This window comes from Ctenopharyngodon idella, chromosome 6 (assembly GCF_019924925.1).
Source record: "Ctenopharyngodon idella isolate HZGC_01 chromosome 6, HZGC01, whole genome shotgun sequence".
Classification (NCBI taxonomy): Eukaryota; Metazoa; Chordata; class Actinopteri; order Cypriniformes; family Xenocyprididae; genus Ctenopharyngodon; species Ctenopharyngodon idella.
In genome coordinates, this window is record NC_067225.1 from 2397527 (window position 1) to 2422311 (window position 24785).

The 24785-nt window shown below is 40.3% G+C and overlaps 1 protein-coding gene across 1 annotated transcript; it reads left to right on the forward strand.

The window, feature by feature from the left end:
* The first annotated feature begins 458 nt into the window (after positions 1 to 458).
* On the forward strand, positions 459 to 24705 carry LOC127514826 (methyl-CpG-binding domain protein 5-like). Its single transcript, XM_051898043.1, is given in 11 exon segments — positions 459 to 755; positions 3297 to 3891; positions 5707 to 5809; positions 10086 to 10266; positions 11120 to 12858; positions 12860 to 13187; positions 17116 to 17369; positions 17454 to 18524; positions 19473 to 19546; positions 21180 to 21255; positions 21349 to 24705. Coding segments are annotated over 10 exon segments (3993 nt in total). The 5' UTR covers positions 459 to 755; positions 3297 to 3784; the 3' UTR covers positions 21409 to 24705.
* Positions 24706 to 24785: the final 80 nt, after the last annotated feature.

Below are 24785 nucleotides of genomic sequence, written 5' to 3' on the forward strand. Positions count from 1 at the left end.
AAAATACTTTACATTGAAATTTATGTTTTTGAAAAACAAATAAATAAGTAGAAAGTATAACATGATAACTGAGTTTTTGAGTGATTTGAATTAGAATTAATTTTATATTGGTGTAATAATGGTGTATTCATGTAATAATAACCATGAACTGTTATAATATGTCAGTAACTAAGATCCACACATCATGTAACAGTGTGTTCTACCTTCCTTAAGCCATTAATAGTATTATTAGCTACTAACTATTCATTTATTTGGATTTTACTATACATATTTTATTAAGTAGGATATGCAAATGAAAAGGACACTGATACAGCTGAGCATAAAGTTTTTATATTTAGCCTTTTTTATTCAGTAAATACAGGTATAAATCATATTCACGAAGCATCAATGTTCTGATGAAACATTTAATAACATCCTCTGTGTGTCCCGTCATGCCCCGGTGCATTGTGGTTGCTTGTCAGGGGCGCATGCGCACAGCGGAGCTCCATCTTTCCATCCCGAGCGCAGAAGAGCAGCGGATGTGTTGATGCTTTTGGCCGTTTTGTTTTTATTTTTAAACGCCCAGAGTCGATGTGAAACAAACCCGAGCGGATTCTTCCTCCGTTATTATCCTCCTGGGAGCTTCCAGCCGACAGAAATGCGGCGTGTGGCGGGTGTTATGAGGTAGATTGAGCCGCTGCTGCTGCGCTTCGGCCGCGGCGACACATTTGAGTGTAAATCCGCTGCAAGAGTGTTTCCGGCCCGCACGCGAGCAGGTACGTGCGTGCAGCTAGTGAGTTTTTGTACGTGTGATTGTATGTTTGTTGCGCGTGTACTGTTTAGGTTAGCAGTTAGCTGTGTGTGTGTGTGTGTATGTCTGTATGTGTGTGCGCGTGTGCGCGCGTGCGCTCGGATTCACCCGCAGCCATAATGAGCCCAGAGCTTTATCCCGAACCGAACCGAAGCGCCTGTGCTGAGCTGTGATCCGACCTCTGTGTGCGAGTCTGATGTGCTTCGCCTTCATCTCTGGCTAGCTTTAGCTTTAGCTGTGGGCCAGAAGCTCATTTATCTGCACTGGGTTAGTGTTGTCATTATTAAATACAGAAATAAGTGATTGTAAATGTGATGTTTGTCGTTATACAAACACACAAGTGTTTGAGCGGGACATTACGGTTTCATCTCTGTCAGTTTGAATAATCTTCAAGAGAGAATCTGTCTGGTCACATCTGAAACTCACATTATTTTACTGTCAGTACAACTGTCACTCATTTATCAGTGTGAATACAGTGATTAACACAGTATTTGCAGCTATTAATCGGTGGATAAATCTGACAGGCGAGATGGGAATGGCCTTATGTCATGTTAATGACAGGTAGGCAGCACCTGGAGTGTGACACACACACACACACATACCACACACACTGATCTGATGTGTCTCATACTACACTCATGTAGTGGTCAAGACGTTCTGTGTCTCTGTCATGTATGTTGTCGCATGTCCTGTTGTCGTTTAACTTGTGAATATTTTTCTGTGGTTGGTGAGCTGATTACATTGTCTTTTTTGATTGTTGTTTTAGCAGCACACATTGCAGAAAATGACCTCCGACCTTTTTAAGGTCACTTCAGAGCATAACAGCTAGACTCTGTAGGTCCATCTCAGTTTGCGTACTTGTGTACTATTCGATGCCATTTCGTAGTATAGTGTGAGTAGTGAAAAAGCGATGCACGAAGTGTGGAATTTTGGATGGTTCATGCACTCAACTGTCGCAGCTTTATTTACTAGATAGATGTTGATAGATGTTAAATGACAAAAATATTTTAAAATTCATACACTACACAGTTGAGTGCATAGTATAGTGTATGGTGCATCATTTGGGACACAGCTTGTGTGTATGATCGCATTGTGTCATCTCTGGTGTTGTTGTCATTAAGTTGCAGTGTAGTTTGTGCAGATTTGCTCCTGATTGCTTGGGTAAAGGGTTTCATTCTTGTCAGAATCTTCTCTGACAGCACACATGCAGCTTCTGCAGGTGAGATGTGTGATTGTCATTGTCGCGTGCGTGCATGTGTCCAGCGTTTGTGTGATCTGGACTCAGACCTGTTCACACTGCTAATGTTCAGGAGTGAATTCAGATCCGAACACCAGAAGCCAACTCAGAATGCCCCATGTCTCAGTTCTTGATTCATTCTGTCTGTCGTTTGTGCTTCAGAATAGAAAAACTTACTGTTTATAAGATGACCTGACATTCATCCATGATTTCAACATGATCTTCTTGAAATATCACTTTGTGAGCTGCGTTCAAATGTCGTTCTGAAATCAACAGAGCGTTTTTTACCCTTGCTGGTCTGCGATATCTGCATATGTTTTTTTTATTTTTTATTATTGTTTCATCTTTCATATAGGTGATGCTAATCTGTCACTTGCAGTCCTGACCAATCAGAGCTCGCTTCTCAACACGTATATTGTTCAATAGATACTCTACAGTTCAAAAGATTAGGGTCGGTAAAATGTAATTTATTCCTGTGATCAAAGCTGAATTTTCAGCAACATTACTCTTGTCTTTAGTGTCACATGATCCTTGAGAAATCATTCTAATATGCTGATTTGCTACTCAAGAAACATTTCTGATTATTATTAATGTTGAAAACAGTTGTGCTGCTTCAGATTTTAGTGTAAACCTTCCACACCAAAAGGCGATGACATTCTGATTATTTTAAGAGCGCTGCAGTTTTTTCACCAGGTCTATCTCTTTAAATGCTCGATCTCTATAAAGCAGGATGGATTCTGATTGGCTGTCAATGTTTTTATCCTTCATCAGCTGGGAAAGATCATTCTGAAAGCGATTCCAATGGTGTAATTTCTCTGTGCCGTTATCTTATAGTGGTGGTGTGGACTATTCTTTTACATTTAGAACTGTTTTTAGAACTATATCTTTATCGATATCATCCTTGTTGTGAATGAGCGCCATAGAATCTGTCATGGTGTTAAAAAGGAAAGAAAGAATTTAAATATTTGACCAAATTACATTTTGTTCCTTTCAGTTGGTTTTTGAAGTTTTGAGAATGTGATCACAATCACAGATTCACTGACTTCATTAATGAGACTTATTGCAGCATTTGGGTGAAATCTTCCATTTATAGATCATTACAGTATTTATTATATTATATATTGAGCAGAAACCCATTGTATTTTTTTTGTGTAATAAAGGTTTGAGAAGAGCATTTAGACGAAAGCTCTGATCTTGACTGTTTAAAAAACTGTTCTTCAGATATTTCCAGAAGTGTTTGGTTTATGATATTTTCTTTCTCTCATTTAGGAACCATGAATTTACGCGAGCTGCACCTAAATGGTCCATGATGAGCAGCACATCTAAAGACCTGCCGCAGGAACGTGACATGTGCTGTCCACTGTAAAGACGCGTCACCTGACCTGGACGGACGCCTCCGGTGCTGAGCCCGCGGGTCCCACTGCCTGCCGGGAGCTGCAACTGTTTCCATGTGTCTAGTCATTTGAGGTGCTTTTATGTCAAGATCAGAAGCGCTTTCAGACTTCTTTCTCATGGCTTTGATTGGTCAGACTCTAGCAGCGGAGTCCCTGTCTGCGTTGAGTGGCAAAGTAATGAGGCCCTTCCGCGGCCGGTCTGCGCTGTGAGCCCGTCTCACTGCGGTCTGGCCTGCAACTTCGCCCCGCTTTCAGGAAAGTTGTGCTCCGTCTTCCCTCTTCTGAACGTCAGAATGAGACATTGTGTCGGGACAGAGAAGAGCGTGTGATCTCTCACGAGGAGTTTTGCACTGGTCCATAAAAATGAATGGAGGTAAAGATAGGGAGGGTGGGGATGGCAGAGGGCAGCTCGCCCAGGTGCCCATCGGCTGGCAGCGAAAGGTGGAGTCCTCGGGTGTCGTTTATATCAGGTATGGACAGTAGTTCTTAATGCACTTTCTTTTTGTGTTTAAGATGTTTGACTGTTGCATTAGCAGGGTCCAAATGAATTTTTCATCACCTGCCAAATTTTACTAGTCATATTGACGATATTTGCGGGCACCATTTCTTTGCATAAAAGATGCGTGACGGCGTTTGTTATTTCTTTGTGCTTTTTTTTAACTCTTTTCGTATGGTGTGCAGTTCGCAAATGTCTGTATTCGGAATGGTTAGGGTTCGGAATGTGCCATTGTTTTTCTATGTAAACACTCGCTAGATGGATGTCTTTAACCGTTGCACTTGCATCTCACGTCTTTTGCAGCATCTAGCGCATGACACGGCATTCTACATAGCGCTCAAGGTTAACAAAGTTCAACTTTTAAATAACATGTCTCTAGACCAATGTCACAAAAACACGTTCTGTGTGATAGACCTACCTAGTTTTGCTGCAACGATAGTTTGACAGGTTTTTTTTTTTTTTTTTTAAAGTACTTATCCTGCCCTGAATTGATCTTCCCTGTTTCTGTGCTTTCTTCCATGTCATAACAGTAAACCCGCTCTGTTCTGTTTTCTCGCGCTAGATTTAAGCGCGCAGCATTCAGATTGCACGCTGAGGGGGCTGGCGGAAAAATCTTGCTTTCTGTGGTTTAGAAATCATGCATGCTCGTGATTTTTATTACGATTCAGATTAATCACACAGCTCTAGTTATTTTTATCAAAAATATATTTTTGTCAATGCAACAGTGGCATTGTTTAGCTATTTGTCTATTGCATATTAGCAACAAACAGTAGATTTTGTCACTTGGTGCATCATTTATTATGAGAGCTGCTGTGCATTTCAGTGAAACTTCATCTATTGAAGTTGGGGGGGAGAATTTTACGTGTGCAACACTACATAAAGTAGAGGGAAATATAACTGATAAGTTACCAGCCAAATAGGCCTGTCGTGATTATTGATTAATCGTCTGATTGCGATTATTTGTTTTAATTGCAATTGTTTGAGATAACCGTAGTAATTGTGCAGTTTAAATTCCAACCACAATTTTGCCATCCAAATAAAGGACATTTAAGCGCTCAAGAAAATGCCATTAAATACATGATATCGTGTCTCCTTTTCCGGTGTGGTAGAGAGAAACAGTAGATTCATAATCTAGCAGGGAATTAAAAATATAAACACTGTTATAAAGTACACAAAGATAGTGAAAGGTCTAACTTCATACAAAATTATATTATATTATAAATAATACTATAAATATGATTAATTTTAACAGCAATAAAGTAAATAATATGGGTCTATTTTATTTATTTTATAATCATTTGAATCTTATTTTTTAAATATATAATTTTTATTATATTATATACAGTGCCAAGAGATAAAATATTAGGCTAACACTGTAAGTGACATGAACAAAACAGAATTAAAAAGTTAATAGCAATTATTTGTATGACAATTATTCGTCAGCTCAAAATTCATGATTGTGACTCGCCCAAAGTCAGCTACTCTCATTTGTTGTGTTCCAGTTTGGACCCTGTATGAAACGTAATTTCATATAGTCCTCCAGACACAAGCAAGTATTTGTCAAAACTAAAGTGTCTATTTTTACTTTTATAGATTGATGTCTTTCCTGTAATAGTCAAGTCACCTTTATTTCTACACCACTTTATACAATGCAGATTGTTTCAAAGCAGCTTCACCATGATAAACAGGAAAATAACAATCTAATTTCATTAAATATGAGACAAATTCAAAATTCTTCTGTAAAGCAATTGTGTAATTGCTGTGTGTGTGTGTGTGTGTGTGTGTGCAGTCCAAGTGGATCAGTGCTGTCCTGCCTCGAGCAGGTTAAGTCTTACTTGCTGACTGATGGCACCTGTAAATGTGGTCTGGAGTGTCCTCTCATCCTACCCAAGGTCAGTACTGATGTTGTAAGGCAGATGCACAACTGCCCATTTCACAAACACGATGCATACAATCTAGACATGTTTCCAAAAGCCACATTTTTACATTGTCACTGGTAATAGTCTTGATGCGGAGAATAAATCACTGTCCTGTTTTTTTTTATTTTTTTTATTGCAAGATCAGTATAAATACTCCACTCCATTCCTCAACCTGCATGAGTATTTCATGTATTCATTCACTGTTCAGTTGTAACCCTTGCGAACCACGCATTCTCCAACTGACCTGAGAAACATTATGTCTGAGAATATTTCTCTATGCACATCCAGTTTTTTTGTTACCCATTTAAAATCAGAACTAGCGATGGCAATAAATCACTCTTTTAAAGGGATAGTTCACCGAAAAATTACTTATCTAATTTCAATTACTTAACATCCTCAAGTTGTTCCAAACCTGTATGAATTTCTTGCTTCTGCTGAACACAAAAGAAGATATTTTGAAGAATATAGGTAACAAAACAGTGGATGGGCCCTATTGACTACCATAGTATGTTTGTTTTCCCATCGGGGGCCCATCAGAGAAAGAAATTCATTGATTTACGATTCATTTTGATTTGTTCAGATGCTCTCTCACTGAATCATTTGGAGTTTAGTCAGTAAAATGGTATCAGACAAAGAGAGCAAAAAGAACAGTCAAAATAGAACAAAAGTTAACTTTTTTGAAAAGTAAATTTAAGAAACTTTAGTCATGAAAATACGGGGCTGTTCAGGCTAAAAGTGTTTTTATCTAGTCTACTGTCCTAGGCTCATTCTCAAATTCAGCTTGACAAATGCTAGTATGTTGTGAAGTAATGGGGAAGCACAGAGGACCATCACTTCTCACACAAGCTTTACAACTTGCTTGCATCACAATGTCCAACTCATGAGCGCTCTTTTGACAGTCGCTGTTTGTTTTTTTTTTTGGTTCAAGCATCAAACGAGCGGCAGCCATTCAGTGGCATTATATGGACTCACAGAGATGGATTATTTTCATAAAAATCTTTGTTTGTGTTTGTCTGAAGAAAGAAAGAATTTAAATAGGCTAATACTTAAGAGTCTGTGATTGGATCATTATTGCAGTGATGATTATGTTTCTAGCATGTTATATGTTTGGGAACTGTTCTTTTAACCCTAACTGATGGAGTGTGTAGCTTTTCACAACCATGTAGGACGATGTATCATTGCCACATTCCAGGATGACAAAGCCAAGATTCATCAGGCTCAAATTGTGAAAGAATGGTTGGAAAGGAGCATGAAGAATTTTTTTCACACGTGAAAAAAAGTCTTCACACGTCATTAAAAGTCTTTGGGATGTGCTGGAGTAGACTTTACAGAGTGCTCGACTCTTGCATCGTCAATACAAGATCTTGAACAAAAATTGATGCACCTATTGATGGAAATAAATGTTGTGATGTTATTTACATCAAGAGGTGCATCAATTTTTGGTCAATTTTTGACAATGCAAGAGTCAAGCAGTCTGTTAAGTCTAATCCAGCACATCCCAAAGACTATCAATGAATTTAAAGGGGACCTATTACAATTTACTGTGAGAACAACCAGCCTTATTTTTTTTTTTTTTTTTTTTTTTATAGTTCTCATAAATCAAAAACAGTCTCTTCAAACGTGCTGATTCAGATTCCCCCTACAGTGACATCATTGTGGGGAGAAGCCCCGCCCACAACTGGTGACGATCTGCCCCATTAGCATAGACACAGCCCTGAGTGAGAAGCACAGAGTCAGCCATTTCTGTATCCTCACTGTAGCAGCTGGAGTTGTACAATGTCTGCCCCAAAAAGGCATTACAAGTGTTGTTTTGGGATGTACCTATGCACATAAGAGTCTCCATAGACTCCTGCCATCTGAGTCACTGAGGACATCGTGGTTAAATTTCATTTTAGAAGGAAATGTCCCGAAGAAAATCTCAAGTCCATTTGTGCCAATTATTTTGTGCCGGACTGCTTCACAAATAAGGGGGCGTTTCAGTGCTGGATTTTCAAAAAAGTTGATTCAGAAAGATGGGTTAATACCAAAGCTTTGCGTGCAAACTTCAGATCCAGACAAAGTATCACATGTCAGATGTTGTTGAGTCCTTCCAAATTGCCTTTCTGAAAGAGCTGAGCCGTTTCTGAGCCGCACTCTGTACGGCTAATGTTGCTAAAGCTACCATTGTCTCTGCCTGTTTTCACTGATGCTGCTATCACATGCAGAATTATTGTAAATGCATGTTAAAAATTGTTAACTTGCATGTTAACTTTCCTAGTTAAAAATTGTACATAAACGCCCTTTGAAGTCGCCCATTTGAATGCAATGAGCTCGTAATGACGACTTCATAAGTGGGAATTATGAAATTTCTGATAGCACCAGGAGACCAGAGCTATGTCGTTATTTTTATCCAACCATACTCACCATCTGCGTAATTCATAAATGCGCATTTATTATGCACAGTACAGACAGATGACTGAACATATAAGGTTGAACACCACTACTGACAGTTTCTGACATTTTCAGTGCATGAGATTGTCCTGTTTTGTTGTTGCTGGTATGCTGGAGCATGAGCTCTTGAAGATCCGCCCTCTTCTTGAGAACTGTTGCCAAACATATAACATGCTAGAAACATAATAATCACTGCAATAATTATCCATATTTAAATCCAAACAGCGACTTTTTTTTTTTTTTTTTTTTTCGCCGGGCAGTTTATATCCGGGATGGCATGATGAGTGATGAATGATTCAGATCAGGTCATAGTTGCTGTGTCCGAAATCACATACTCTCTGACTAGGTACTTATTTTGAAGAATTACTTTGCGACTGCTAAAAAAAGTGTGTTCTATATAGTATGAATGTAATCTGGACGTACTACATTTGCCATTTTGTCACTGTCATGTGACATTCCAGATTCAGTTGCATCGCTACACTGCCATTCACAAATCCTCTCCCGTGGCCTCATGTGATAGTAAAGTGTCCATCGTATGCACACATCAGAATCTCGCCGGAAGTAGTAGGTCACCCGGGTACTTATAAAAGAGTAGGCAATGAGTACTGTGAATTCAAGCATAATACTCTTGTCACTGTTTTTTTTTTTTTTTTTTACTAGTAGGGAAGTATGCAATTTTGCAGCCAGCGTGTCACAGATTGCTCCATGTAATTTAGTATTTTAGGTCTACACATCAGGGCTCATGCTCTGGTCCGAGTCAGTTGAGTTGCATACAAGATCAGTAATGAAACAAGATAAAACCCATTAATTAAAATGAATGAGTCTTTTTGCGCTGATTTTAATTATCCAGCAACTAAGAATGCACTGTAAATTCTCATTGTGAATGTTACACTATAATGTGTAATGACACTAGTGTCTAAAACACAGGAAATTAACAGTCTCTGAAGGAAGAATTATTCACTATACGGTACTGTCTGAAAAGTAGGTACTTCAGCATACTGAATTATCATTACAAAGAGGTTTATGCAGCTGTATTTATTTAATTTGTATAATAGGAATTATATAAAATATATAAAATAGGCCCGGTTTCACAGACAGGGTTTAGATTAAGCCAGGATCATGCCTTAGTTGTACCCTAGAAAAAAACATTACTGGTGTGCATTTTGAGACAAAACAATAACACTGGCATATTTTAAGATCTGTCAGTGCAAGCTGCTTTCAGTTAAAACGGCTCAAACATGCATTTTAGCCTAGGTCTAGCTTAAGCCTTGTTTGTGAAACCGGGGGATAACTTTCCGTCCTCAGTCTGTATTCTTTTAGGATATTATATTCTGTTTATATTCTACAAAGGATGAAAAGAATGTTAGAAATAAAAGGAGAATCGTACGGATGAATGAACTGTCGATTGTATTGTAAGTCCTTAAAAAAATGGTGCTGGAAAAAAGTGCTTTAAAGTCCTGTATTGAACCCTGTGTCAAGTTAAAAAAGTGTCTTGAGACACCTTTATTCTGCTCCGGTGTCTGTTATGCAAATAGTTAGTTATACTTGGACATACCATGTTGGCATTGTCACATGACCTACAATGTTAATTTTCCCTGCCATTTGCTTCATAAATATTGCTTATACCAACATATTACTCATTTCATACATACTATATTTGTAGGGAAATTTCGATGTTGGGTTAACTTATAGGGATAGTAATTAGTATGGTATCATTGACTTTGAGATTTACTCACCCCTAAATATTACATCAAATAAACAAAGCTAACTGTGACTTTGTCGAAGTACAAGTCTTGCTCTGACAATTCTGTTTTCTTAGGTTTTCAATTTTGATCCTGGTGCGGTGGTGAAGCAGAGGACTGCAGAGGATGTGAAGGCTGATGAGGATGTTACGAAGCTTTGCATCCACAAGAGGAAGCTTATTGCTGTGGCGACGCTGCATAAAAGCATGGAGCTGCCACCTCCTTCCCTAACACTCACCAGTCCAGGTGGAGGCACAAGTATGACATCTTATCTGACAACGGAATGAGTCGTTTTTGTAAATTTAAAGTGCCCCATTATGCTTCTTCAGATATTACCTTTCATGTAGTGTGTTTGTGAATGTAAAAGGTCTGCAAAATTTCAAAGATCAAAGTGCAGATAAATGGTGTTATTGTCTCCCAAAAGAAAGAAGGGATTCTGAACTGCCTGAAACGAGTCGTCAGTAATTCCATCCTTACTTCCTGCTCGAACCCAAGAAGGTTTGCAACAAATTTAGTGTTCCGTTTCTGACACGCACTGTAAGAAGTCGACCAATCACAACAGACTAGACATTTGAATAGTCAGAGCAGAGAAAGCTCTCAGAAAGGAGGGGGTTAGAGAGACTGAATCTTTTATTAAACCGTTTCAGACACTGTGAGAAAAGATCTGATGCTGCAATTTATATTATGAGAAAATTTGTGTTTTTTGACCTTGGATGCATGTTAACTTATTGTAGGAGACTCCAAAACAAAATTAGGAACCTTTAAAAAAAGCATAATAGAGGCACTTTAATATGAATGTTTATGAACAAAAACCTTTTTAATGAACTTCCCCCTTTTTGTGCATGTTTTTTTCCTCAGTATTTGGTTATTTTACTGTGAATTGTAGGAGGGGTTCCTATGATGTAAATTAAGTAATGCTAACCTTTTGATAAATATAATAAATGTCACAAGATATCACAGTTTATCACAAATGACAACCAATGACAATCTCACAAACCCACCCCAATTCTAGCACAAACCCCTAGGGTTCATATACCCTCACTGGGAAACCCTGTAGTAAAGAAACAATCACACAGCAAATGACTGACAGTGACTCTCTGTTTTCCTGTAGGTGTGACCTCCATGACCCCTAACGCACAGCCTCGAGCAATAAGGAATAAAACCCACGAGGGCCAGCCAGAATGTAAGAACCCATTTAAGGTGATGATGGCGACGGGGCAACGGCACTTCTCTCCGGATCTGTGCGGCCCGCAGCAACAGGATGTTTTTCCTGCATACTCCAGGCAGAGACTGGCCAGCGGTGAGCCAGGGCCCAAGTCTCCGTACCGCAGTGGGCACGGAGGCATGTTGAGCCCTCCCTCGCAAGCCTTCGGGGATGGTTCTCTGTCCCCAAGAACAGACGCTATTGGCAGTCCCGACGGGTTTGTACGCAACAACCCCTGTGGCTTCCAGGGGACCGGCAGTCCCAGCACCATCCACAGCAACAGCCGCATCCCTTTGTCTTCTCCTGGGGTCATGATCCACGGCTCACCCGCCACCCAGTCATCCTGTGTCATGGCTGGAAGGACTAACATGCCTCTGTCCCCCCCAGTCCCCAACAAGAGCCCCGTCATGAAAAAGCCCCTGTGCAACTACCCGCCCAGCATGGACTCGAGCAGAACTGTGTTTCACCACAAGGCTCCATCTGCTCCCGCACCCCCTCTGCCACCTCCCTGTGCCCTGCAGAATAAACAGGTGAGCTCCGAAAAGGACCCTCTTGGCATCCTGGATCCCATTCCCAGTAAACCGAATCCATCTACTTTCCAGCCCAATGCCCACTCTCAGGTACCAATGGTGAATGTAAACATCCCTCCTGCCATCGTCCCATTGCCGAGCAACCTGCCTTTGCCCACGGTGAAGCCGGGGCCGGTTGGTCACATGCAGAGGACTCAGCACGGCACAGCCACATCCATCTCCCCGTCACCCGTCACCTCTCCTGTTCACATGTCTGGGCCCTCCCTGGGCCGGATGGAAGTGTCTCCACAACGATCCCGCTCCTCGTCCACCTCCTCCGAGCAAGGCAGCTTTGCCGTTCCCCCGTGCGGCACTATGAAGGTCCCGCCACGCTCGCCCAGATCCTCCATGAGTTCGCCCCGACCTGCTTTGCCTTCCAGCCCATCTGGCAAGCCGGACGTTCTCCACCAGTACAAAGAAATGCCCACCCAGCTGCTGGCAGGGATGAGTAGCAGCATGAGCAGTCAGCACAATCCAATGTATCCCCCCGCCTCAGGCGGCACCACGTCGCAGAAGGAGCACCCGGGCCTTTTGGGAATGCCACTGAACCAGATCCTTAACCAACACAACGCTGCCTCTTTCCCTGCCAGCAGTCTCCTCTCAGCTGCCGCCAAAGCACAGCTAGCAAATCAAAACAAGCTTGGAGGAGGAGGTGGCTGCAGCGGTGGCGGCACTTGCGCAGGCAGTGCAGGGGCGTCTGCAGGGCTCTCTTGTCCTCTCGGTGCGACTGATACCAACAGGGCTGTTGAAACCCACAATACTTTAAATCCTATGTTGCCACCCAACCCTGCCATGATTATGCCCAGCAGTGAGGGCCAGAGTGGACGTGCGGCCCTTCGGGACAAGCTCATGGCACAGCAGCGTGACCCTCTCCGCAAGCGCAAGCATCCTCCAAATGCTGCTAACCACGAGAACAATTTCTTCAACATGGCTGGCATGAGGACGCCCTGCTCTTCCACCGAGCAGATGAGAAAAACCTCTCGACTGCCCTCGAACACATCAATGGCTCAATTACTCCAATCTCTGAGCAACCACAGCTCCCACATGGCCAGGGGCAGAAACCCAGGCCTTGTAAGTCCCAGGTCGTGTGCACTTTGGCGAGGGGGCCGTGGCCTCTGGTGCGGCGCCTCAGAGCGCACAAGTACAGCAGCGGCTGCATGGCCAGACGGAAGCCATGCTCTGCCCCGGTGTGGAGTCCCAGAGCCAGTATTCAGGCATGATGAACCAGATGCAGGCTACAGCGATGGGAAACTGTGGACCTGTGAACCAAGGCGGACAAGTTCCTCTCGGAAACCATGTGATGGGACACACAAGCTCTCACTTTCAGCAGCGTGTCCAGCCAAACGTCAGCTGCATGCTGCCCAGCAGCAGTGATGCCTGCTGCTCACAACCCATGACTGACACAGGTAAGGAGAATATTGAGTACTTGGTTCTGTAGTGATATTTTGTTACACTAAATTGGTATTGAGAAATCTCATATGGTAATGCAAGATTTTGGTTATCTCACCTGCCCCTAAGTTGCATGCTTTTTGGTTTCTTTTACCTTATTGGATGTTTTAAATACCTTGCCTTGGTAAAAACAGTAGTGAAGTTTCTTCCATTGTGGCAACTCCTAATTACTAAAGAGGCTAAAAAACAAAAATAATAATAATGTTTGTAATGATTTGGAAGCAGTTGTTCACATCACTTAAAGGGATTTTTTCATTTTTAACTTTTTTAACTTTAGTTAGTTTGTGATGCTGCTGATAGAGCATTGTGATAGAGTTTGTGATAGAGCATAAAAAACATCTGCAAAGTTACAACACTCAAAGTTCAATGCAAAGGAAGATATTTTCTTTTAAAGAATTCTCTGTTTAAGGACTACAACAAACGTCTGGTAGGGACTACAACGAGCTTCTTCCCGGGTTGGGGACATCACTAACCCTAGAATTTACATAATTCCTGCACCCGAGAACACGCAACAAAGGGGTGAGGCCATGCTATTGCAATACAGTACGTAACACAAATGCAATAGCATGTCATAAAAGCAAGATGACAACATGACAAATTATAACCGTAATTAAATTAAACTAAACTATACCTGTTCTATCTTCATGCAGCATATATTCTCTGGCTCTGTAGGCATCTTACAACAGTTCCCACACGAGCAATTTATAGATTATCATGACAGAATATGCAATCAATAACTTTAATATAGTTAACTCCACATCAGCTACATAAATTCATCAACTAACCATTCAGAAATGTCCTGTTACATTCTGCACTTCTTCTTGAGCCTCTCCATCATTGTCCGACTTCGGTTTGAACATAAACAGTTTCTGACATTTTCAGTGAGTCTGAGGTAATCAGCACTGCTAACACGAGCTCTTGAAACTCTGCCCTCTTCGTAGGAGCAGCAGCTCATTTGCATTTAAAGGGACACATGGAGCGTTTTTGCTCACCCTCAAAAAGTGACAAATTTAACTTGCTATAAAAAATTATCTGTGGGGTATTTTGAGCTAATACTTCACATACACACTCTGGGGACATCAGAGACTTATATATATAGAAATCGGGGGAAAAATGCGTTGAGTTCTGCTGAATTCAATATTGTAATTAACACCCTACATTATGAAATATGTTATGATGTTATAATGAATATGTGTCCTCCTTTTTTATAATGTAGTATCAGTGATTTGCTGGAGTTGTTTATATAGAGAATACAGTGTGTTGTCTCTAACAAGCACATTTTAGAAGTGACTATATTCACTACAATATAACATTTGTTGCTATTGATTAAAACCATCTGCTTAATGCCTGTTTAAATTGCACTAAATGAAGGAAAAGAAATTGCTTTGCAAAAACTGCTTTTCCATTATTTGTTTAATTTCGCTTAAATCGTAAGCAGGATATTCTGTTGGAATATTTTTGGAGATAAATCCCAGCTTCTTTATGATCTGATCAAAAAAGTGATGAGTCATATTGTCACCTTTTCCTGTCGTGGATCATGTAAGCTGTTTCTTTTGATATGATGCAGAATCTTTTGATCAAATGTGGTTTATTAAATCAATCTATCCACGTAAATTACATTGGAGGAAAGATTACTTGCTGTCAGGCAGATGAGGTTATGTTTCATAAACGGTCACTATAATGTGCCATAATGATAATCGTTGTCAAAATCATCACACTTGCAGTCCAAATTCAAAAATTTGTTAGATTGAAAGAACTAAAAACAAAGTTGTATTGCATGCATGTAAGTATATATTTTTTTAAACAAGCACAGATCCAGTGTTAGCATGACATGAGTGTTCTGTTTCAGGTCTGTTTGCGTTTTGTTGTCCTGAGCACCTGTACTTACATACTTAAAAATGCTCCTGTTATAATGCACACATCTTCTTTCCTGACCTGTTCAGTTGTGTATGTGTGTGTGAATCATACCTTGGAAAGCACTACCAATCATCGCACTGCTGTCTCCATGGCAACCTCCCCAGCAGCCACTGGCAACAGTAGATCATACACACTGTCCGCACAGGGCCGTCATTCTGTGACACCACACACAGCATTCATTATGCAACACGACACGACTGTTATTTAGCACATGCATTTAATTTCACTTGATGTGCAGTCAATGTATTTGCAGGAGTTCAATGTGTAGTTCAAGCGTGATTAAACATACAACCTTTAAAACCAGCACACTAAACGCACATCAGGTGCTGCCATTCATTGTGCCACATCAGCCAGTGAGGACAGGATTTTATACACTGATCTGCAGCACCTCAAACTATGCATACACTAACAATTAAACATGATTATTTTTATAAACGTCAACTACTCATCTCTGTTTTTTTTTTTTAAAGACAAACATTGCATTCCCAGGTTTGGCAACTCGAGATCCACTTTCATGCAGAGTTTAGCTTCAACCCTGATCAAACTCACCTGCCTGTAGCTCTCTAGTAATCCTGAAGACCTTGATTAGCTTGTTCAGGTGTGTTTGATAAGGGTTGGAGCTGAACTGGAAAGTAAAGTGGATCTTAAGGGCTAGAATTGCCCAGCCCTAGTTTAAAAGCAGAAACGTGATGCTTGTATTTCTATTAGATAGAGCATGTGAATTATTCAGTGAATACCTGTTTATTAATTGAGTGCTGTGAAGTGTTTGATGACCAGTGGATAAATTTCTAGTATGTTTCTGACAATTTCTGTGGGTGTATCATGCTGAATATACACCAGTTTTAGCACATGGAGGTCTGTAATATCTACAGCGACTATCCGTAAATGTTCCCATTGACAGTAGCTTGGCAATACTGCAAGTACATTGCTTACTGGTATCTTTGCTCATGAGCGCTCAGTTCTGGAGACTTTTTATTTTTATTTTATGTTACAAATTACTCTAAAGGCCTGTTCACACTTAGATAACTATACAGATAACTATATTACCATCCAGACCAGCAGACAATATTGTTCTGTTTTTTCTAAGTGCTGCAGTTATTTTGTCTGCTGCTTAATTGCTCGTGCTCTTGTCAATGGTTTTTTTTTTTTTTTTTTTTTTTTTTTTAATAGTTCATCAGCTGGAAAAAAATCATTCTGAAAGTGATTCCAACTATATTGTTTCTGTGCCATTTTCTTTATAGTTCTGATGTGGACTCTGCTTTTCTTTGATTTTTAGAACTATATCTTTATCGTTATAGTTGTTCTTAGTGTGAACGGGCCTTAAGTCACAGGAAATTTATGTCATTGCAACACTGATTGACTGATGACACCACAAAGTTTCAAACCCTTCACTAATGACTATACTTCCTGTTTATGAGCTACAATGTCAAAGACAGCAGGGCTATGTAATATTAAGAAATAAGCATTTAACACTTAAGAGCCTTCAAGGAATTATATAATTACATTTTTGCTATTTATGTGATGCTAATATGTGGGTACTTTTGAGTTTTAGTGGCTTTACTAGAATGACGTAAATTTTGACAATTAAAGTTTAGAATAGTAAACGATTAGTAACTGTAAGTTACTAATCGTAACTTACAGTAAATGAATAGTAAAATTAAGAATAGTAAAAGTAAGATTAGTAACTGATTCTTTCTCTCTAGTCTTAAGCTAACAAGTATAATCTTGTTTTACATCTTGTTGGTTGTACTTTTCAAACATTGTGCATTTTGTGCATGCATAACTAGGGCTGCCAATCAATTGATTAATTAGAATTCATTTTTTGATTTTCCAGATTATATTTTTAGTTCCTCCTGCTTTTGCATATTTTATTTATTTATGTACTAACCAGTCCAGGCAGTATAGAAATATGTGGTGTCAAGATTGGTGACACTTTTGTGCTGTTTCTAACACTTCCTTTGGCCACAGGTGACCCTGCATCGCTGAGCTGCAGCATAGGAAACACTCCTCAGATGGGTGGTGTCATGGCTGCCGCAGGGCACATATACCACCACCAACACCAACACCACCACCACCAGCAGCAGCAGCTGCACCCTTCACTGCAGGGCATGCATGGGGTCTCCACATATCCGAGCCAGGGGCATTCCTTTGCAACCGCTCCTTTTACGGACAATAACGTGCCCAACTCCAACAACTTGCCTTGCCTGTACCAGGATTATCAGGTGACTCACTCAGTCAAGTAAAATAAGTCCTTTCTTTTGCTATAGCTAATGTGATCTAAATGACATGTTTTGCCATTTGTTTAGGGGTGCATGCCTGACAGCAGCCAGCCTGGAATGACATCTCATTCTGGAGATGCAGGCATGTACCGAGAGGGTCAACAGAAGCTACAGGGTCAGGGTGATGCTTCAATGGGAGGAGGTCAGAGTTCGGTGGAGTCAGTGGATGCGATCTACAGAGCGGTGGTGGACGCCGCCGGCAAAGGCATGCATGTGACCATCACCACCGGCATGAGCGGCAGCACGCAGGCGAGCCCCGTCCCCGCGCTCAGTGCCATGAGTGCCTTCACTGCCTCCATCGGCCAGCCGCTCAGCCTACCTCACGCCGTTAACGCAGTCATACATGCGCCGCGCAGCTCCGAGGGGACAGAGCAGCTTTCCCAGCCTCAGCGCAACCGGCCGCAGCTGCCCAACCACACGCGCAGAAGCTCCGAGCATGGGAAGAACACGCCGGATGGCACGGACGCGCATGAGTATTTCCGCTCGCCCAGCGCTGCCACGCCCCGTCCGCAGTGGGATGAGTCCAACCACGCTCACTGGAGGGGCGAGGAGTTTCTGGAATGTTCCACCCAGGTGCACAGCAGCCCATGCGGTAGCAAAGGAGAGAGAAAAAGCATCATGGACTGTCAGCCAGAGACCCACGAGCCCTCTGACTCTCACAACGATGACAGCGCAAGCCTGCGGTTTAACCACCGCACTGCCAGTGGCATAAGAGAGCGGCTGGAGCCCATGGAGCGATGCGCTCAGCTGAACGGCACGCTGCCTCGTGGCGGGTACGGGGAGCCGCTCACCGGCGATGACCAGTCGCCTGGCTCCTCCACAAGCTTGGAAGGGCCGCTGCTCAAAGACTACACTCACTTCAATGGGCACTTTAACGGACACTGTGCGCCCAGCCCCTCTGACACAAAGAGTCTCAGCAGTGAGGAGGAGCTGCGGCACCCCGACTCACCTTCAGCTGACCTGCTGCACTACAGGCCCAGGGCCTTCAACGTAGGCGAACTGGTCTGGCCAATAAAAGGCTTCCCTCCCTGGCCTAACAAACTGATGGGAGAAGAGCATGGACACAATCCCAGCATGCAACTGTCTGAACAGGCCAAGGTAAGAAAGACTGCCTTGTCCTATCTATATCTCCTTGAAGGTGCATAATGCGAAAGTCAATTTGTTATTATACAAAATGTTAAGGAAACATCATATGCCACTTTTGCTATAGAGCAGCGTGTCCTGTTTCATTGAACATTTCAGTGATGATCTGTGAACTCAATCCTGTCAGTAGCTACGTTTTCATCCACCTATTTTAATGAGAATTTTGGGATATCGTATAAAAATGCAGGATTAAAATGGCAAGATGCACATAGATAAATTAATGTATGTGCTCAATTAAGGTGGATTATTTTTTATTCGATAAGAAGACATGCTCATAAACTACGATGGAAACACATTTACTGAATAAACCCTGATGTGCAACAAAAAACTCATGTGACTCAACAGACGATGTCATTGGAAAACTAGACTAACCAGCGGACCAGTCGCACCGCAGCATCTCAAATGTTGGTTTGGTGGTTCTGAAATGTCTGAGCCAAAGTCTGTCATCAGAATGAATTGGTTTAATACCCTCCCAGAAGTATCACACGATTGCGTTCCCAAACACCAGCATCCGAACGCAAGAGAACATGACAGCGTTTATTGCATTTCGTCTGCCATTTATGATGGAGGAAAAAAGAGCCATAGTTTCTTTCCCGATTGCAGCAACTTCCATTTTTATCACAGATATTTTGCACCAGTTTCCCAGGAAGTGGCGATTTTGTTCTCTTGAACACATGGGATGGAAACGGTGATATTCCAATTGTGCACATAAGTTAAATTCACAGCTTTGGATGGAAACATAGCTAGAGATTGTCTTACATATCAGATCTCGGTGCACTTTTAGATACAAGATTTAAGTTTCAAATCTTCAACAGCAGTAGTACATTTTGCAGATAAGTTCTCTGGATTCTGCTGTACCTGGTGTTGCAGTGACAAATCTCCTGCTGTTTAAACTCTTTTTAGGTGGAACCAGAGCAGCTGAAAACACTAACACAAGACCTTCAGGTGCTGGACAGAGCCAGTAAAAAAAACAGGAAGTAAGTGTCTTGTCTCTCTAATGTAGGGATATGAAAACCCTCATACGCTGGTAAACATCTACAAGTGAGAATGATTAATGGTGTTTCCAATGGTTGTGTAAAACGACCAACAACCATCAACCATCCCTCTGAGATCTGTGGTCCGGCAGACTCACTCAAGCTCATGTTTAAAATACTCACAAATTCTCCCTTTAAATGGGATAATAGTGCAGTCACATTTTTTTTTTTTAAACTTCAATACTCTGTATTTTGTTAAATTATACCTTAAAGTGACCTTCCTCCCATCTGATTTCTAGTGACAGGTTCACATTTTTAAGTTCAATTCACGTTTATTTGTAGTGCTTTTCATAATGCATATCGGTACAAAGCATCTTTACAGAAAATGTATGTTTCAATGATACAGTCATTTGCCAGGGAACAGGAAGTCTTGCGCTAAATTAAGAAATTGCTCTCTCTTTAAACTCCAGAGAGCAATAACAGGTGACTGTCAAGGAAAAAATCCATCAATGGTGAGGTGTTGGAAAAAAAACCATGAGAGGAACCATACTTATCTAGGACCCAGCCTTGTCTAGAAACAAAAAATGTGATATAACAATAATATATAGCTCTAAGATAGTACAAGTTGTATAAATACAGCTTACAGCAAATACAATAACGATTGCAGTATAAGGATAATATTATGGCAGTGTTGTAAGTCCATCTATTTTTGGCGTCATCTGCACCTTTGAGTTTGTGAAGAGGTTGATTCCAATTTAGGATTAATAAGTTCCAATTCCTTGTTTATTTTTTTATCATCATTATTGCTTCATAATTTTATTATTGTTTTCATTTTTCTATCAGCACTTTTAATGCTCATTTATTTTATTAAATGTTCTTTTTTTAATTTTACTTACTGAGCGTTCCTGTTAAAGCCCCAATATACTCACAGTGAAGTTCTTTTTCGCTCTTCGCTTAGGGGTAAAAAGAAGTTTGAAATCAGCAATATACAATATTAGCCACGTTGCCCACACTGCTGAGAGTGACATTTAAATGAATATCTAAATATGTGCTGCATTTTCCTCTCAATAACAAAATAAACAACAAAATGGCAGTCACTCACGTCACATTTATTTATATAGCTCTTTATACAATAGATTGCTTTAAAACAGCAGCTTTACAGTATTAAACATGAAAAAAAAAATGCCATTTTCTCTTTAAATTAGAATTACGACTTCAGTTTGTACTAATAAAGCATCTCTCACTGTGTTTTTACTCGCGTCTGACCTCGACGGACTGAATAGAAAAAATGAACCGAAGAAGATTTACACCTCAAAGAAGTCAGAGCTTGAGAGCCACGCCTATCTATTAAATAATCGCCATGGACCAATCATAGTTTGAAGGTGTTTACAAGCCGGTGTGAACTTTTCCAGGGAGTTCGCTTTGGCAAGCTGTTTCAAACTGCAGTAACAAACGTTTTGAACATGATTTTGTTCGAAATGATGTCAAACCAGTTTGTTCTTCAATTTTGCTTTAAGTATATTTGGGCCTTTAGTTTGGGTCAATGTTTTGTTGTTGTTGTTTTTTGTTTTTTTAAAAGGTACTTTATAAATGCCTCAACTTGTACTGAGGCGTCTCGTGTCGATCTCTCTCACAGGGCGGGAAAGCTGAATCATCATTTAGAAGCTGCGATTCATGAGGCCATGAGTGAGTTGGACAAGATGTCTGGAACTGTGAGTGTCACACACAAACATCACACGGAGCTTCTCATAGGCCTGATCGGCTGAAGGGATGATGCAGTGAATCTGTTGTCTTTCAATCTGCAGGTTCACCAGGATCGTCAAGTCAAACTGCCCAAACCCAAGAGGAGGAAAATCTCCAGATAACAGCAGCGATCAGGCGTCAGTGTCTCTTTCTTTCTCTCTCTTTCTCTTTTTGATCGTGGTGCTACATTCTAGCAGATGGCTCATCGTGGCCCCGCCCTCACCCAGTGACTGACAGGTGCTGGATCAGCCAATTAGAAAAGGCAGCAAATACAACTTGCTGAAGAACTATTTTTTTCTAGTGTACAAGGAAAAATATCAAAAAAGCAAAAAAAAGCAAAAAAAAAAAAAAAAAAATACTGCATTTAAGAACACAGTCCAAATATTTCTGATATGTTTTCAATGTGTATATAGACAATACAGAAATTTCATGGTAAAAACATGGGAAGAAGTGTAAATACTGTAGGATAATGACATGTACAAGCCAACTCAATGCACACTTTATCTTCAGCTGTACAAAACACAAAGCAGAAATGTCTCATCGGCCCATAAGGCCCTGTGACATTACAATGAATAAGAGTCAATCTGAGACTTTTGTAAGCTTCAGTTTGAGTTGTATTTTGAGTGTGTATGTGTGTGAGTGTGTCGGAGTGGACTTCACCAGCTGAATGGGCTAGTTGCGATTTTGACTCGAACTTGTGGGCTTCTATATATAGTTCAGGTCTTCCAGCACTAAACACTAATACATAAATATGTTTAGAATTGTCCTGTGACATTTTCTATCTTTATACGTTTATTTTGGTCTTTCTTTTGTCATATTTGTTAGTTAGACCACATTGATGAAACACTCTGGTTTCATACTGTAATGGCCAACATTGAGGAAAACTGGGGCCTTATAATGTGTGTTAAAAATGATGTATGAAACTCCCTGACATGTTTAGTAAAACTTGGCAATAATACGGCCCTGCGCGCATGCTCGGTAAAGCCTTATAAGTGTGTGTGTGTGTGTACACACACACAGACACATGTACCCTTCAGTATTACTCTGTTTGTTTTGCCTTTCATGATGCACTCAGTATTTTCTCTCTCCTTGAAGTTTCACTCGTCAAGAAATGAACAGTACTTTTGGGAAATCTTAATTTCATTGTCCACTCAGCCTAAAGTCTTATCAATAGTGTAATGAAAGCCAATTTACTCTACATGGAGACGGTCATCTCATGCTAAGATCACAAGACCAGCTGAACACCAATCACTTTATCTCAGTAACTTTGAAAAGAGAAAACGCTGTCAGTAACTGAAATCTTTGGCTTTTGGTGTATCAACATAACCGGGATCAGTGTCTATGGAAGCTTGCTTCTGCCACTGAATAAAAATGGTAATTGCGAGTTGCGACAATCTCACAATTGCGACTTTTTTTCTTTCTCAGATTTTTGTTTTGTTTTGTTTTTTTGTGAGATATAAACTCGCAATTCTTAATTTTTTCTCGTAATTGCATGTTTATATCTCAGAGTTCTGAATTTATTTCAATTGCGATTTATAAAGTCCAAAATCTGAGTCATATTTGAGATGTACATTTGCAATTCAGACTTTTTTTTTCTCACTATTGAGTTTATATCTTCTGACTTTATTTCAATCATGAGTCATAAAGTCCGAATTGTGAGATAAATAGTTGCAATTCTGAGAAATAGTCGTAATTCTGATATAAATTTGCAATTATGACATTTTTTTTTCTTGAAATTGAGTATACATCTCATGATTCTGAATTTATTTCAGTTGTGACTTATAAAGTCAGAATTGCGAGATAGTCGTAATTATAATATAAACTCTCAATTTTGACTTTTTTCTCGTAATTGTGAGTTTATATCAGTCATGAGTTATGAAGTCTGAATTGTGAGATAGTCGTAATTCTGAGAAAGTCGCAATTCTGACTTTTTTCTCGCAATTGTGGGTTTATATTTCACAATTGTGAGGGGAAAAAAAGTCAGAATTGTGAGATTAAAAATTTGCAATTACTTTTTTTATTCCGTGGCGGAAACAAGCTTCCGTAAGTATCAGTCCGAGACCGTGTACATATCGGCCAACCAACATCCAAAATGAGTTTATCTTTAACGTGGCCCAATCCTGTTGTAATAATGTGTTATTGTGTTTGAGTGCTGCATTATTGAAAGACACAGATGAACTGTAGATGTACTGAATCTCATACAGACTCAGGAAAGTCCTGTTATCATTCAGATTCAAGTTCTAAAAGGAGTTCATGGGAAATGTCTCTTCAGTGAGAGGAGTTTGTGTCATTCTGTCTGTGGTACTTTAAGGAATCATGATCAGAAGGGTTTTTTTGAGGGGTAATTGTGGTTTAGGGGTCATAGACAAGGATTTGGAATGAGCCTCACCCTGGAGGTCAGAGGTCAGCGTTGGGGTCAGGACAGGTTGTACATAATTACTGTAGCACATGATGCTACATGGACATCTGCCATTAACACTAACTCAATATGAAGAGCTGATTAAATTATTTTTTTTGTGTGTAAACTCTATATATATGTGTAGGATTTTACAGCACATTGCTGTGTCTCAACAGTTTGCATCCATTTTGAACTCTAATCTAGGACAGATTAAATTCCAGGTATTGGCCGTTTTCTCTCATTGTCATCGGTCTTTACAGAAATTTCACTACAAAATTTAAGTGCAATATTTCCATGCAGTGGATCTGAAAACTATATCAACGCAAATATTGTTTCTAATCATGTTCCAGAAGTGAAAACATTCAAGCCCCATTAACAGACTCAAACAGACGAATGGTGTTGAGCTTGTGCGCATCTCTGCTGGTGAAGTCGGCTCTGTTGTCAGTGCAATGCTGCGGCTCTGTGTTCAAAGTCTTACTGTTCAAGGTCAAAATACATTTTGTGTTTATGTGGTCAGTGTTGCCCAAAACCTTTCCATTTCTATTCTTGAGTCATATTCTTTCATTTTCTTTCTGTGTGTGTGTGTGTGTGTGTGTGTGTGTGTGTGTGTGTGTGTGTGTGCGCGCGTGCGAGTGTGTGTGCGCATGTATGTGAACATTTTTTATTTTGTTGTCTTTGCTTGCTATTTTATGATTGGTATCTGACTGGTATTACAAACCTTTCTGATGTCAATATTTTTTTTCAATACGTATCTGAGTATATATTTTCTCACCAGTATGTACTTTACAGCAGTCGACTTTGTAAAGTATGTTGTGCACTTGATTATGTTTGTTTCTGATAGCTTTGATGTGGCTGTTAGGTTTAGTTTGTTAAAGTCCATAATTTCTTATTGTTTCATTTGATTTTTTTTAAGATGTCCTAAACAGCAGTTTTGTAAATATTGTGAACATTACAGGTCATGCTGTGATGTGACATTGAAATAATGTTGCACCAATGTTTCAATTAAAACCTGGTCACTAAATCTTGGTCACTAAACTGGTGTCTTTATATGATGGATCTTCAGAAATAATTGAAAGTGTATTTCTTTTGTCTTTTCAAATT